Genomic DNA, 15,301 nt, shown 5'->3' on the forward strand with positions numbered 1-15,301 from the left:
CAACAGAGTACAAAGGAGAACTATAAAAATTGACCATCGATTAACTGCTCACGAGGGGAAATTAAAAGAGCATTGTAGAGCCTTATGGGGGATCAGGCAAATTTTATCGTCACACACCCAAAATCCCCCGACCCCTCCCCCAAGCGAATAAATAATATCGATCCCTTGGGGGATGTATCGTGTATGTGTGTGGGTGGGAGTATGGGTGTGTGTGCGGGGCGGGGGAAGGGACAGGATTACAAGCTGCATGGATGAATATCTACCACTAGTTAATATTTGCGATGCAGTGACATGTATACTCTTCAGAATATGCACGTTTTCACCGCCTGAATTATAATATTTGTTTGTTGTTTACCAGAAGGAAATCATCTCACAAGGGGTGGGAGGGGGGGGGAAGGAAAGCGGGGTGTCCGACAACCTCCCCTTAGACATGTCAATGAACCAACTAGGTAGAGCTTTAGAGAGCGAAATATAACAAAGTGACTAGTGGCAGCTCGAGTCCTCTCAGCGGCAACTCATCCGATTTTTCCTTGTCACGCGCATATGAAAGAAGTTCTGTCACATCCTGCTTTATGGTGCTGTACTGGACTTACGAATTTCTTTCGTTTGACCGAGGCCTTACCGTGGAGTTTATGCGAGCTGGCCCAAGTTTTTGAGTTACAATGAGCATTTCAGAACAGAATACCTGCATAATTATGCAAATTTTTCCCGCGCCTCTCATGGGATAGCGTGGTTCCGGGTTAAGTCAACTGTTGCCATTCATGATCTCAATATCGCATTATGGCGATGTTATCGAATTTTCATGAGGAACACGCGATCAAGTGAATTGCTTTACACCTCCAGATAAGGTGAGAGGGATCATTGAACAATCTCTATAAGTTGTGACATACTTTTTATGGCCGCCTATTCGGCTCGCTCGTTTTTCCACGAGGTATCAGTTAGGCAAATAGGCGAGGAGCATTCAGTGTACAAGAGGTTAAGATAAAAGAAAGTACTTGAGGATAAATCCATCCAGCATCGTAAAGAGTGATATTAAAATTTCAACAGCATGTATTTTGATGACCTTGGTTGGAAACTTCCATCACAGACCCCATACTAAGGGTTATGAGATAAGCGAGACTTGAACGAGCGCTTCACAAAATGTAGGACGAAATTAGTTGGATCTGAACATTTTTTATGTTGCAAATGAAGCAATGCTTCAAGACATGCCTTTGTATGTACATAGGCTAGCCTAACTAATCTTGCGCCACATTTGGAAAGCTGATATTTTACTTGTCACTGCTCTTGTTCTGAAATGGAAAATCCCAAGGTGATATATTAACAACAAATAAGTTTTGTGATGGATTGGAATGGCGCTCGTATACAAAATTGTCGATCAGTAATATGTATTGTATACTGCTTTGTGAAAATATTTGTATTTGTATTTATTTTGCCTCCATTTCAACAGATGAGAGTCTAATGATTAATTACAAGTAAAATAAGAGGATGGAAAAGGGCATAATATAGCAGGCTAATTAGATGCCCTTTATCTTAAATTACATTTTTTCATACAATAAAAAGAAGTGATACAATAAGATATAAGATATAAGATACAAATATAAGAGAGGGTATAGTGGTAGATATTCATCCATGCAGCTTGTAATCCTGTCCCTTCCCCCGCCCCGCACACACACCCATACTCCCACCCACACACATACACGATACATCCCCCAAGGGATCGATATTATTTATTCGCTTGGGGGAGGGGTCGGGGGATTTTGGGTGTGTGACGATAAAATTTGCCTGATCCCCCATAAGGCTCTACAATGCTCTTTTAATTTCCCCTCGTGAGCAGTTAATCGATGGTCAATTTTTATAGTTCTCCTTTGTACTCTGTTGGCGACGACTGATCCCCACTCTGTTCCCCATGAAAATCATGTGATCCCGCTAATATCTTTCACCCACTCCACCCAGGAGACAAGAAAAAATTACTGGTCTCCTAATACGACTGTGCTGCTCTGTTGCAAAGCACGTAAGGAGCGGTTAGAGCACGAAATAATTGTAAGGAGATACACAAGACGTACGGAGCTCCGTAGGGAGACACACAAGACGAAGTCAAGTGTTTCTCCCCACTTCTCAAGTACGTTCGTAATCTTGCAATCTAACTGCGCGTGAAAACTGTCAAAACTCGGATAGAGTAATTCGTTATCTCTATGAAGATCTATGAGGATTTTCGTCTCTGCTCACGTTCTAATAAGGTAAATTACGGCACTTGGCATGTTTACAAATGTTTGTTCGGTTCTTCTGTTGCTACTTGCCGTCTCGCTTGTTTCGAAATTTCCCTTTCAACCGACAATAAAAAAAGCTGAAGAGGAGTCCCGGAAAAGGTCGGACATAATACAACTTGGCAGATGGCGTGAAAACTCAGCTCTATGTTTTGAACTCTAATAGAGCACACTCTTTTAACCAATCGCAGCGCGCGCTATATCCGAACTATTTTAAATAAATTTCACAAAAAGTAAGTTCCGAGGGCGAAAATCTTAAGTCAAAGAGTGGTCAAAACCATGGAATTAAGAAAGTTGAGCTTAGTATGTCAAACTAAAAGGTGATCAAATTTGCTGGTGTACCAATTTTCCAAAAAGCCGAGGGTACACTACCGCGGAAGAGGCTTGGATACAAGGTGAATTTTTGTTGATGAGACGTGATATGGTCAATATTGCGTTCGTCTATCACACGGTAAGTAAGGTGCATAAACACGTTTTGAAACACCACACACTTCGACTATTTCATCCTTATGAGTCTAACTGTGGTGAATCCTTCACCTTTACATTGTACACACCCTTACTCAGTATTTTCAAATTTAAATATTGTGAGCACTTTCGCTGACAAATTAAAGCTATATACAGTGAATTAAAAATATCTCCTGTAGAAATATTGTGACGATAGGTTTTCGCTCGGTAAACTGGGAAACTGAATCTTCGCGGACGGCTCAATAACAACGGGGGGAAAATAACTCGGTAGAGACCACTCGGCTTGCGAGAACGGATACTCGTCACGATTTCCTGGCACACGGAGATCTACTTCGAGCGAGCTTGTACGGACGTCAAGGATAAGGCAGTCTTTGGTTCCACAGTACTTTTATTGGCAGAGCGCTCTAACATACAACATGCTAGAGTCAAAGCTAAAACTGTAATCATCAAAGCTATACAAGGTACTTGCTTAAGAACTAACTGGTGTGAGGTGCTATTGTTACACCAATCGCAATATTTGAATAAGGACACAAAGGAGCAGAAAAAGTCTCTTTGAAGTAAAACTCAATACTGGTCAATAATGAGTTCGTCTATCACACGGTAAGTAAGGTGCATAAACACGTTTTGAAACACCACACACTTCGACTATTTCATCCTTACGAGTCTAACTGTGGTGAATCCTTCACCTTCACATTGTAAACAGCCTTACTCAGTAGTTACAAATTTAACTATTGTGGGCACTTTCGCTGACAAATTAAAGCTATATACAGTGAATTAAAAATATCTCCTGTAGAAATTCCTTCGATTATATGGAAACAAAAGGTTACGAAATCGTTTAAAAGTGGTAAGTACAGCAACTCGACGATTCAAAGACTATACACGAATATTTAGAGTATAATAAATGAATAATATCTTGGAAAATCTTCTAACATTGAAAACGCTGACTTATAAAGGGGGCTATGATTCTTGTTTACACTAAAACAAGATTTTCTTGGTTAAATATAAACTTCCCTCAAAATGGAAAAATGATTGCAGTTCACGCAGTTTCGCAAGGTAAGTGCATTCTACCTCTTTTTCGCCAGTTTAGGAACCAGTCTTACTCATCGCTTGGAGGTGGGGGTTGGAGGGAAGGGGGAGTGGGGTTCAGAAGGTTTTAGGGGATCACGTGGTTTTCAGAGGGGAACAGAGCGAGGAATCAGTCGTCCCTAACTGAAGTTAAAGAGGGGATTATAGAAAATTGGTTGCTAATGAGGGAGGTGGGGGGGGGGGGCGGTAGTAAGAATACTACAGAGCCTTAAGGCGGGAAAAGAGGGAGGGGGGAGAAAATTAGGTAAATTTCATTGTGACACAACCAACATCTTCCGACCCCCAACCGACCAAAAACAATTATTATGACAAATAATGACCGCTCCTTTACATTAATGTGAATATAAATTAGATCTATGTGAAAATCTTATAAAGCAATCTCTCTACCGGCTGGAACCTTTTCTTCGAAACCACCACACGTGAATCAGCAACAACAGTACTTTTTGGCCAAATCACGGCAGCCAATTTTGGTCAAGGCGTCGAACAATTCTCGATACCTTGAAGTTGCACTTGAATTTTTCCTCCACCACAATAGTACTTGGAAAGTCATTTCGTACGCATCACCCTTGTAATTCACACTAGTCTCGTCTTGATATCCTTGTGGAACTCCTAACTCACGTCCGAGTTTTCCCCTCAGTAGAGTACTTTCCCGAGCTAAGCGAGATAATTCTTTATCATCAGGTTCACCACCTTTGACTGCAAAAAAAAAAAAAAAAAGAAAAAAAAAAACCATTTACTTCCAGATAGTTAAAAGTTAGATGATGACGGAGTGGGGTCACTCCTCAGATCAACGAGAGTTAGGACACTCGACAAAATATGTCCGCCATGGTATATCTTTTCATAAAAATTCCTCATTTTCCTTATGTATGGCTGTGACCTTTGGATCATGAATCTTTAACTTTCTTGCAACTTTCTTCCAATCACTAGAATCAATGTAATCAGCCAGTTGTTCTAATTCATCACTTTTAGGATTGCCTTTTTTCACTACCACTGAAAAAATGATTCAAAATAAATGAAAAGTGCATTCTATCAATAGTTAATACAACAGGAAAATATGCTTAAGCATATCAACACGTCTTATTTTCGAAATGTCTTTTACAGTGATAAATTTTACAATACTGCAGCGGTTTACCCTGGCTTCCATGAAGCAAGTATGTGTGATTAAGTCTTGTGGAGAAATGCACGTCCATTACAATTAACCACCTTCCCTCCCCTCCCTTCAACATTTGATCAGGTTTTCTGACTGTTCATTGGTATCCATTTATACTCCTGGGTGGAGAGAGGCACTGGGTGAGAGTAAAGTCAGTCTCACTAAAGAACATTTAACCCTCTACACCCTAACTTCAGTATCCACATTCTCCATACTCTACTCTATACATTTCTTCTGGTACTGACAAGGAGAATTTTTTTAACAATCAAAGTTTCTTTGGTGGAGATCGTTTCCTTCATTCTCATGATCTTAATAAAGGATTTAGCCATACTGCTGTAAGGAGAAATTAGATACTGGTCACTCTCAGGGTTGAAAGGTTTAACTCTAATTGACCAACCCAAGGCTGAAACACAGATCCCTCAAACAGGAGTCCCCTGAGGCACCGAATTAAGTGAGCCAAAGATTTCTTTGAAGCTCCAATTCCCCAGAGTCTTTAAACAGGTGTTTTATTCATGCACATATTCATATCACTTTCCAAAGGCATCCATAGTTAAGTCAAACTTGCCCTCATTAACCACATAAGAATGTCAATGCTAGCTATGCACCTGAGACTCTCATGATAAAGTGGCAGCTTGCACTCTAATAAACTGCATGCAGACATATCTTAATTAGAGCTCTTCATTTAGTTGGTTTTCTCATGTGGTTAATTGTGTTTATTTCTCTACAGTAACTGCAATATATGACACTGTCATGGAAAAAAGGGAAGCAGAAAAACATAGTTCAGCCAATTTAAACTGATTTATGAATGTCTTGATTCTAGTTTTCCTTTTAGATCCCAGTTTTCCCCAACTAGTGCTGACCATACCACTTACCGAAAAGTCTAAAGTTTTACCTTCCCTTACTTAATGAGTGGTCAGATAATTACCCCTCTTTTTGCTGTGTCTTGGTTCACTTGCCTTCCCTCTTTTATTATTGACTGTTTGTGCAGATTTACCTGGATTTCAAATTCAGATGTGTCAGAGAGAGCAAAGTAGAAAATAATATAACATTAAAACTTCTAAAGTTAGTGGATTATTCTAAGGGGGGAAAAAAAAATAAACAAACTTTAGAACTGTAGACGTCATACTGTGATTCTCTTAAGACCGAGCTGGAGAGAATAAAATCCAAGCTCTCTAAAATTGCGAGTATCAAAACACGAGGAACAATCGTGTGTAGTAGAGCGCGTTGGTGCGAGCACGGTTAGCGAAATAGTAGATATTTTTATAACTTAGAAAAAAGGAACCAAAAAAAGAAACATATAACGTCCTTAGTTAATAACGATGGTGACAAAATCACAAACCCGAAGGACATCCTGGAAGAAGAAGAACGTTTTTTCGAAGAGATTTATACATCAAGATATATAGACCCAACTGTCTAACTTTCAGTGAGTTCTTTGAAACAGAAAATGCATTATCACAAGAAATCGCGAAAACGTGCGAAGGTGTCATGCCTGTTCATGAGCGTGAGCTTGCGTTAATAACTATGGAAAACAACAAAACTCCTGGCACGGATGGGCTAACGCCTGAATCTTACCGCTATTTTTGGAACTTGCTCGGTTTATTTATGGTAAGTAGCTTTAATTACGCCTTTCGAAAGGGAACTCTGTCTATCTCTTAACGCCAAGGGATTATTTTCTTAATTCCGAAGAAGAAGAAGAATACCGAATATTTAAAAAATTGGCGACCTGTATCTTTACCTGTATACGTTTAATTTCGGTCTTGACCTCCGACAATGGATAAAAGTGTTCAAGACTGATATCTCTAGTTGCGTTTTGAATAACGGATACGCCTCAAAACATTTCCATTTAGAACGCGGGGTGCGTCAACGTTGCCCACTTTCCGGCACACTATTCGTTATTGCTATTGAGTTACTTGCGCAAAGTATTAGACTCTCAAAAGAAATATAAGGTATAACGATAGATGAACATAATGAGGTTAAACTTTCGCAATATGCAGCTGCAGATGACACAACTGTACTTCTTTCTGATGTCCAATCAGCGTCAAAATTATTTGATTTATCATCACTTTTCGAAAGGTTCTCTGGTCTAAAACTAAATCAAACAAAATCTGAAATGCTATGGCTTGGCTCTATGCACCACAGAAAAGATACCATACTTGATCTCCAAATGAGTGGCGAGCCAGTTTACGCGCTTGGTGTGCATTTTACATATGATCTAGAAGTGTGTGAAAAGAAAACATTTTTTGACAAATTAGGATCTTGAAAGAAAACATTGAATAAGTGGTCCCAAAGAGACCTCTCCATCGTTGGTAGGATAAATATAATTAAAACATTAGCACTTAAAAAACTGGTCTTTATCTGCAGCGTCATGAACACCCCTAAAGACTTAAGTAAAGAAATAAAAAAGATCACGTTCGACTTTATTTGGAATCACACACCCGCCAAAATAAAAAAGACTACCCTATCAAGCAAAAAACAGCTGGTGGCTTGGACATGAAGGATTTTTCTCTCTTCGACAAAGCGTCTTAGTTAAACTGGGTGAAACGGTTATGCTCTAACTCGAATGCTCCATGGCAGTACATACCAAAATCGCTCCTAGCCGATGTTGGCAATACAGAACTGTTTAAATGTAATTATGGTTATAATCTCCTTGACCTAGAAAACCATCTTCTTGCTTTCTACAAAGAAATCATTTTTTACTGGCAGGAAATCGCAACGGCCACACCTAAAAATAAAAGTGAGGTTCTCTCACAGCCAATCTGGAATAACCGATTTTTAACTGTGAATAAGAAAATGATATTCTTTCCTCATTGGTATCAAGCAGGAATAGAACAAATCTCGGACCTTTCTTACTCCTGTGACGGCCATTTCCTTCCATTTAATTCTTTTTGCAATAAATTCAATGTAAAATGTAACTTTTTACAATATTATAGCATTCCTTCTTCCTTAACAATTAAGGGAAACGAAAACTTTTTGCTAGAGGTGCTCTCGGCTACGCCTCGAGCAACTCTTACGCATCTTTCGTGCTCTCCAAACTTCCTGAGTGCTTCATATCTCGATGAACGCACGCTGACGTATGAACCAATTGCTTTATAACATTTTCAGCCCGATGGAAAAAATTTTTTTTCGAGGGATTTGTTTGCTGACGTCATGAGCGTGCACAATAGGAATATGAAGCACGCTCGCGCAATTGAATTTGATTAGACAAATTTACTAGCTATGTTATAATAAGTGTTCAGTTACTTACCCTTCTTTTTGCTGTCTCTTGGTTTACTAGCCTTCCCTTTTTCATTGTTGACTGTTTGTGCACATGTACCTGGATTTTAAATTTAGAAGTGTCAGAAAGAGCAGAGTAAGTAGACAACAATACAACATTAAAAACCTCTAAAGTTAGTGATCATTATGAGAGAAGAAAAAAATTATAAACAAACGAACCTAATACACTTCTCTCAGGACTATCAACAATTGTAAGTAGAAACTATCCATGAAATGAAGTTTCTTATTCAACAAAACAATATGAGGGAACCTGAACAGCGGTCGTCTCTGAAGTAAAGCAAACAAGAATCTGCAAAAGCACTAAAGAAATGCAGGTAGCTGTGATTATAACGATGTGTGACATTTTGGGCAAAACTAGTGCATGTTATTAAAAAGCTCTGGTGTGTCTGTTTGAAAAAAAAAATGACAACTTCTCTCAGAGCTTTTATAGAGCTCGATACAAAGCCAAAGTCAATTACCCATACGTCACTTATAAAACTTCATCTCCAATATAATGCAACGTTAGTAAGTCAGCTAAACATCTGCGCTATAAAGATGTCTCCTATATGTGTTGATGACTTGTTGACCATTAGTTCCTGTCTTACAACCAACCCCTCCCCCGCTTTTTAGGAACCTAGAAGCAACATAAATTATAGATAACAAGATCCTGTACAAGGATTTAATCTGACCTGAAGTTATATAATAATGCTGAATTCTATCAATAAGTTACCTTTCCCTGTATTATCCTTGCTACTCATTCTCTTATTAGGTTGAGTTCTTGGTTTTTTAGCAGGAATTTTCTTGGATGCACCTAAGAAAAAAGATCAGCATAATCAAATAAGGCCGACAGCTTAATAGAAAAATCGAACATCAAACTGGGTATAAAAAAGGGGGAGACACAACAAGAGAAACTACACACAACTAAAGAAACTTCTCCTCTCATCAATAATATTATCTTGGGTTTTTTTTAAATGAGCTCTTCACACAAGAATGCCAACATTCTGCTTGTTGTTAAAACATCATAACTCCAACAAACTTTTCTTTTATGATGTGAAACAAATCGAAGAACAGGCATGCATACACAAATAACTTCAATATGTGCTATTACTAAACTAAGTCAGTTGGTGTTCCATCTTAAAACTGCAATTACTTCTCCATAAACCCCACATACAATGATTAAAGAAGAAAACTTATATAAAGATCAATTCCATTGAAGTATTACGGTATTGAATGACCATAATTTTCAAAAAAAGAATTAGCCTTTTCCAGGCTCTTGGTCAGTGCAGGGGGAAAGTAAGCATGTAAATAACAGCCCTCAGTGCTCTCTTTTTGTCTCCACTGACCATCTGAGCCCGAGACAAGCCATAAAGGAATGTATCATAAGCTGTTCCATTTTTCATTCTTCTCCTTTTTTTTGTTTTATTGGAAGCTCTAGCTTTCTGCTTTTTGGTGGTGGTTTTCTTGGAAACTTGAACAGACAAGACTCACAAGAATTCAGTGCTTACAATGTCTCACATACTTCAAAAAAAGAACCAAATTGATACAACTCACTGATGGTCTTGTAAGGCTCACTTTGTTTGAGAATAGTCCATTTCAGGGTTTTTTGGAGGGTAAAGCTAAGGTTAACTTTGTCACAAAAGACACAAGAGACCTGGTATTGGGAAAGTGCATTTTGGTTCCTCAATACAGCTCATGTGGTGTTTCATGTTTTCTTTTTTGGAATAGGTGGGGCCAAAAACAAACCTCACTCACGTTGCATGCCTTGCCTCGCACTTGACTACATTTGGAAGCGATTTCTTTGTGCCACCGAACAGATTGGACTTTAACAATTTAGTCTGCATGAACTGTTTCAGAGCCCTCACGCACTGATTGCAGTGTGTAAAATTCTTTGTCTTTACTTTGCTTATGGTTAGGGTTGAACTTGCCTCTCTTAGTAATAACTTGTACACTAGGTACAAGTTATTACTAAGAGAGGCAAGTTCTCGAGCCCATCCTTGTTGTTTGGCATCTAATTGTGCAAATGAAGAATGTACCATTCAAAGTACTTTATAATTATATTGGAAGTCATTTCTATTTAATAAAAATCGGAAATTAGCATTATGCATTAACCAGCCACAAAAACAAGAGAATCTTCTTATGGAGCCCTGGTACCACAGTCAAGATAACTAACTTCTGCCATTGTACAACTCATGTACAAACACAAACACAAACACAAACATGCACTTAGCCTTACACCAGTTTGTTCCCCTTCTATCCTCAAGCTAAATTTCCAAACTGGTAACGTTTTTGTCTTCAGTTCCTAGGAACTATTGCATACTCGTGCTCGCCTCATGCTTGCCTCGATTCTACTGAAAAAGGCAAAAGAATTTACACCTGTTCTACACGCGAAAATATGGATCCAGGCATAGCAAGCTCAGATAATAAGTGGGTAATTTTGATCTATTGAAATAAAATTCACCTAGTAACTACCACGAGCTAAAAACAGCAGGTTCTTGTGGTCAGTGGCAATGTATTTTCACAAGTGCAGGCTCATGCAGAACAAAGCATTCCCCCATCCCACCCTTCCTCAGTTTTTCTTTCATGGCTCTAGTCAATATTAGGAGTGGTATTCTACCTTGGGGGGCCAGGCTGGCTGCAGTGGCAGCCCCTGAGTACCCCAGAGGCTGAGCAGTTTACCCTTTCACTCCCAAGATCTCATTAGTAATTCTCCTCAATGACTGCTATACAATTCGTATGATTTTAGTTCTGAGAATTTGTTATCGGATCAACTAATAATGCCCTAATTGATTTTTCTCTTTATTCTCATCACTTTTCCGAGATGTTGTGAGGAGAAATTCTGTCTTGGTCTCTCATGGGAGTTGAAGGGTGAACTGGATAAAATTGAAACACTACAGTTAACTGTAGCACAGTAGTGGTGACCTATGATATTTTTTGATATGATGCATTTATTATAAAGGTCCATAGACATTCACAGAGCACATGTCTCACCAGCTTTCTGATCACTCTCTTCTCTTGCTCTCTTTTTTCCAACAAATGAAATTTTCTTTATCTCTTGTATTGCAGTTTCTTTGCTGAAAATGCAACATGGCATTGTGTTATATGGAAAACCATGTTCTCAAAAAATATAGCTCTTACTTATAATTGCCAACGTGGAGGTCAGTGCATTTTGATGATGGATAAATGTCGACAGTGATGAACAAAATAAATTAACACAGCTAACAAGAGCTCTCAAAGTATGCTGAATCTTGTATATTGCATTACAAACAAAAAATATCCACATTGAAGTAAACTCGAAGCGTGTTTTCATGAAAGACCAACTTCTTTGTTGCAAGCCCCAAAACACGTGCTATTTTTTACCAGCAAGATATCCGAAGTACGCTTACACAAAATACCATCCTAAGACGTACGTTATGTAACAATGTAACCATAAAATTATATAACAAAGAAATCTACGTCACACATAAAGTGAAGAATTAATCTTCCATTTTGATCCTAAGGAATTTGTATTTTTGCAAGAGATTGGTGACTAGTAAACTCTATAGTCACTTATAACTTCTTGGATTTTCATTGAGAGCTGAAAACAACAATATCATCTTGGCCAAGAGTGGGAGCTAGGTGGTCATTGTGTAAGGGCAAAATTTTCCTTTAAAAGATGCTTAGCCTTTCTAGAAGAATTGATAGAGAACTAATTAACGCATTTGAACGGCTGAATAAAGAATTATTGATGCAGATAAAATAATATCCACACTGTCAGATACAGAAGAAAATGTTAACCATGGGATCCCTAAGAGTGACTTAATCCAGCATTTAATTTCTCCTCATAATATCACCCCCTAAACTACAAATCAAGGACAATCTAGGATCAAAGCAAAAATTTCTCGCCTCTTCCTTCCTTTATGGCCATCTTCACCATCTCTCTCCTCCTTCTCTACATCAGAAACTAATCAAGGGTTGGAAAAAAGAAAACGTTTGAATCTTCTACGCCTAAATTGACCAAAACCAGTTGGGCATGAGATTAATATAAAATTCAAATTTTAAATATCTTTATATGAACAAGTTGCTCACTGAATAAATACTTCCTAAAACTCAATTTAACAATTACTTGAAGGACAGTATTCCAACTCCCTGATAGCTCTTCATATTATATGTAAACGGTCAACTTTGATTAGTTATTCTACAATCTGAATCTGTAAAATAGCCCCAAAACACCTTGTTAACTGCATCTTGGAGCGACACCCATTGGAATCTTATGCATTAGATTTTTTTGGTCACCGCAAGCACTACAATGTCTTTGAGACATAAGACCTAATACTTCAATAAGGATTGTACTATGCAAAATTGTTTCTCTCTCTTTTAAAGAATGCTACAGCTGGCTAGTGTTATGCAATGCATGACCAGCAACACAAGATAAATGATGGCCAAATATGCCAATTGCTATTGCAACCAAAACAGTTGCAACTTAAGCCCTGCATGTTTAGTCAAAACCACAAATGATTCCTCTGGAGTAATGACCCCACAGGTGAATTTAAATCATGATCATAGAAAAACTTAGTTCAGCTAATTTAAACTGATTTATGAATGTCTTGATCCTAGCTTTCCTATTTTTTAAAAAAAAATTCATCATCACATCAGTGACTAAGGGTTGGTGCTAATGCGCAGGAAAATCACATTTTGCCTAATTGAATCCTGATTGGCCTTTTTGCTTTTCTTCTGATTGACAAAGCTATGCAAGTAAGGTTATTTGCAATGTTTGGGACCAGATTGTTGGTATTGGTCCTGAGATAAGCCTGCTTGAGGGAGACTGGTCAATTTTATTTGGGTATATAAGTATACAAATATATATCCACACACACATTCCTTGTGCTATCAGGTATAGTATGTTGAATCAAACTGACTGAGTTCAATTATGTGATAGCTAGTAGGGGTTTAGCTTATTCTGAGTCCCTAACAATTCATCACAAAAAACTATTTTAGGAGAGAGACTTAAGGTTCTTCAAGTCTGTAAAGAAATTTTACGCGATTGATCCTTCAAAATATCATGCCATTGGATAGTTACAAACAGCACATGTAATAATTACAAGTTTTTTAAAAAATTAATCAACTTAAAATGAAAATTTTCCCTTTGTCCTTACCCTTAAACTTCCTTGTCTTATTAGCGCTGGATACCCTTGAAGTTTCAGGTTCTCCACTAGTAACAAGTTAAGTTTTTTGGCAGCTGAGCCACTTTCCTCCTCTTGCTTGACCTCAGTGGAACAAGAAGCTAGTATATAAGTAAGAGAGATCAAAAGGTCAGGGTAAAAATATAATATCTCATTTTTGTGCTTGCATTTCCTCCTCCTCCTAACTAGTTTGTCTAAAGACTAAAGTTAAAGAGATTTAGCCTGCAGAACAGGCACAATTTGTTGCTTTTTTCAGGCACATGGAGATAAGTGACCTTAGTAAAAACGCAAAACAAGAAATATAATGTGTGGTTTTATGACCACCCCCCACTTCAAATTGAGTGATTATCAAGAACCACTCACCAAATCTTGGATCTAGATCCACTATTACAGGAACCTGCAACATAATAACAAGAAATCATGATTACAAAAAAAGGCTTCAGCCTTTAGTACAATCACAAAACATCCACTTTTACTCATCTACTTGATGCCAAATGGTATTTAAGGAAGTTAAGTGAAAATACTAAAAACTAAATGAACCAGTATTCTGACCAAAATCTTTTATTTTTGAGATTTTGGAAACTCGCATTTATGCTGGGATAAAATCCATACATCATCTTATATAATTTAACATGCAAAGTAAGGTACTGTACTTATAATAACTGTTAGTTTAGGTCATGAATAAGAGTGGAGCGTTGTAAAGTTACTTGTCATAAAACCAAAACCAAAGTAATCACAACAGCCAATCAGAAGAAAGGAAAATACCATCAGAAGCCAATGAGAAGTAAAAGTAAAACCAACCAATCTGTCTAAAGCATGGGAAAACACGGTTAACTAAGTTGGGATTTCTTTTAGTTTTGCATCTGAGAGATAGGAGTTTTCTGGACCAATAACAGAGTGAAGTTGAGTAAAACCAATGCAATCTTGGATTACTTTCAACACTCAATTGAATATTGCTCTTAAAGGAACATTTACTAAATGATGCTACCTGTACCAGAGATGCTGGTCGAGTCTTCAAGATCATCACTTCACAGAGAAGTTTTTGTAGCGATCTATCTTTGAAGAACTTCACTGTTGGAACAATTTTGCTGTCAGCGCGAACAATCAAGGCCTCGTCACAAATTTCAGATATTTCATTTCCAAGAAACCTGACAAATGGAAACAAAATAAACATTTCTTGCTAGATTGAGTGGGTTTTATTTTATCTTATTTCTCTATTTCATACTGGCTGCCACCCAACCCTCCCTTCTCCCGATTCATGTACAACCTGAAGAATGCAGAACTTTTAACCTGCTGCCAAGATGTAACTTGTACAAAAACTAATGAATAAAGTTATTTATCCTAGAAGTACATTATTCAAAGTCTAAATGTATACTTAATAACTAACTTTCTTACAAGATAATTGAATAAATAAATAATCAAACTATTAGAAATGTCAGTGATCTATGGTAGCAATTCATAAAAATGTATGAAACCTGCCAGGTTTTATACATTTACTCCAAGAAGTAATTAGCAAGTAACTTCTCCTTGTAATATCCATATCTCATCCAGCAAACAGGTAATGAGAATACTCAAACTTATCTGGTAGGAGTTGTAATCTTGGTCTAACATCAAATTCTTGTAATTAATTTACAAGGAAATCTGTTGCAGCTAGAGGGGAAAATTAATAATCAGATCTTGGGAGTTAGAGTGTCAAGAGGTAATTTGGTTAATAAAACTTCTCAGCCTTGACATACTTAATCATAACAAACTTTTCAAAGTGAATTAATAACTTACCTGAGAACTACCGTTTCATTCCTTTCAGACTCCCTTACAAAATCAAGTGCTAATGGGGAAACCACAATTTCATCCCCGACACAAGCAGGCTCCTTTGACTTTCCCTCACCTTTGTAAGGTATGTCATAACTTAACAATTTCTTTTCCAC

At 37.7% G+C, this 15,301-nt stretch overlaps 2 protein-coding genes across 5 annotated transcripts; both read right to left on the minus strand.

Moving 5' to 3' along the window:
- Positions 1 to 3,099: 3,099 nt before the first annotated feature.
- Positions 3,100 to 12,122, minus strand: LOC149051022 (uncharacterized). Of its 3 annotated transcripts, XM_089195682.1 has the most exons (5): positions 10,451 to 10,566; positions 8,948 to 9,028; positions 8,210 to 8,278; positions 5,891 to 5,959; positions 3,100 to 4,511 (listed from the first exon to the last, which is right to left on the minus strand). In XM_089195682.1, the coding sequence occupies exons 2-5, from the start codon at positions 8,973 to 8,975 to the stop codon at positions 4,240 to 4,242; spliced, it is 438 nt and encodes a 145-aa protein (XP_089051808.1). In that variant the 5' UTR covers positions 8,976 to 9,028; positions 10,451 to 10,566; the 3' UTR covers positions 3,100 to 4,239. The 3 variants fall into 3 exon arrangements, with proteins under 3 accessions (XP_089051808.1, XP_089051809.1, XP_089051810.1); XM_089195683.1 differs by lacking the exons at positions 8,948 to 9,028; positions 10,451 to 10,566 and adding an exon at positions 12,100 to 12,122; XM_089195684.1 differs by lacking the exons at positions 5,891 to 5,959; positions 8,210 to 8,278; positions 8,948 to 9,028; positions 10,451 to 10,566 and adding an exon at positions 4,948 to 5,060.
- Positions 12,110 to 15,295, minus strand: LOC149051023 (uncharacterized). Of its 2 annotated transcripts, XM_089195687.1 has the most exons (5): positions 15,153 to 15,295; positions 14,365 to 14,447; positions 13,740 to 13,773; positions 13,350 to 13,477; positions 12,110 to 12,157 (listed from the first exon to the last, which is right to left on the minus strand). In XM_089195687.1, exons 2-5 carry the CDS (start codon positions 14,398 to 14,400, stop codon positions 12,146 to 12,148), a joined length of 210 nt encoding a protein of 69 aa, XP_089051813.1. In that variant the 5' UTR covers positions 14,401 to 14,447; positions 15,153 to 15,295; the 3' UTR covers positions 12,110 to 12,145. The 2 variants fall into 2 exon arrangements, with proteins under 2 accessions (XP_089051813.1, XP_089051812.1); XM_089195686.1 differs by having other exon boundaries at positions 14,365 to 15,293.
- Between the last annotated feature and the right edge of the window lie 6 nt (positions 15,296 to 15,301).

Source organism: Pocillopora damicornis, chromosome 2 (assembly GCF_964200805.1).
Source record: "Pocillopora damicornis chromosome 2, jaPocDami1.2, whole genome shotgun sequence".
Lineage (NCBI taxonomy): Eukaryota > Metazoa > Cnidaria > Anthozoa > Scleractinia > Pocilloporidae > Pocillopora > Pocillopora damicornis.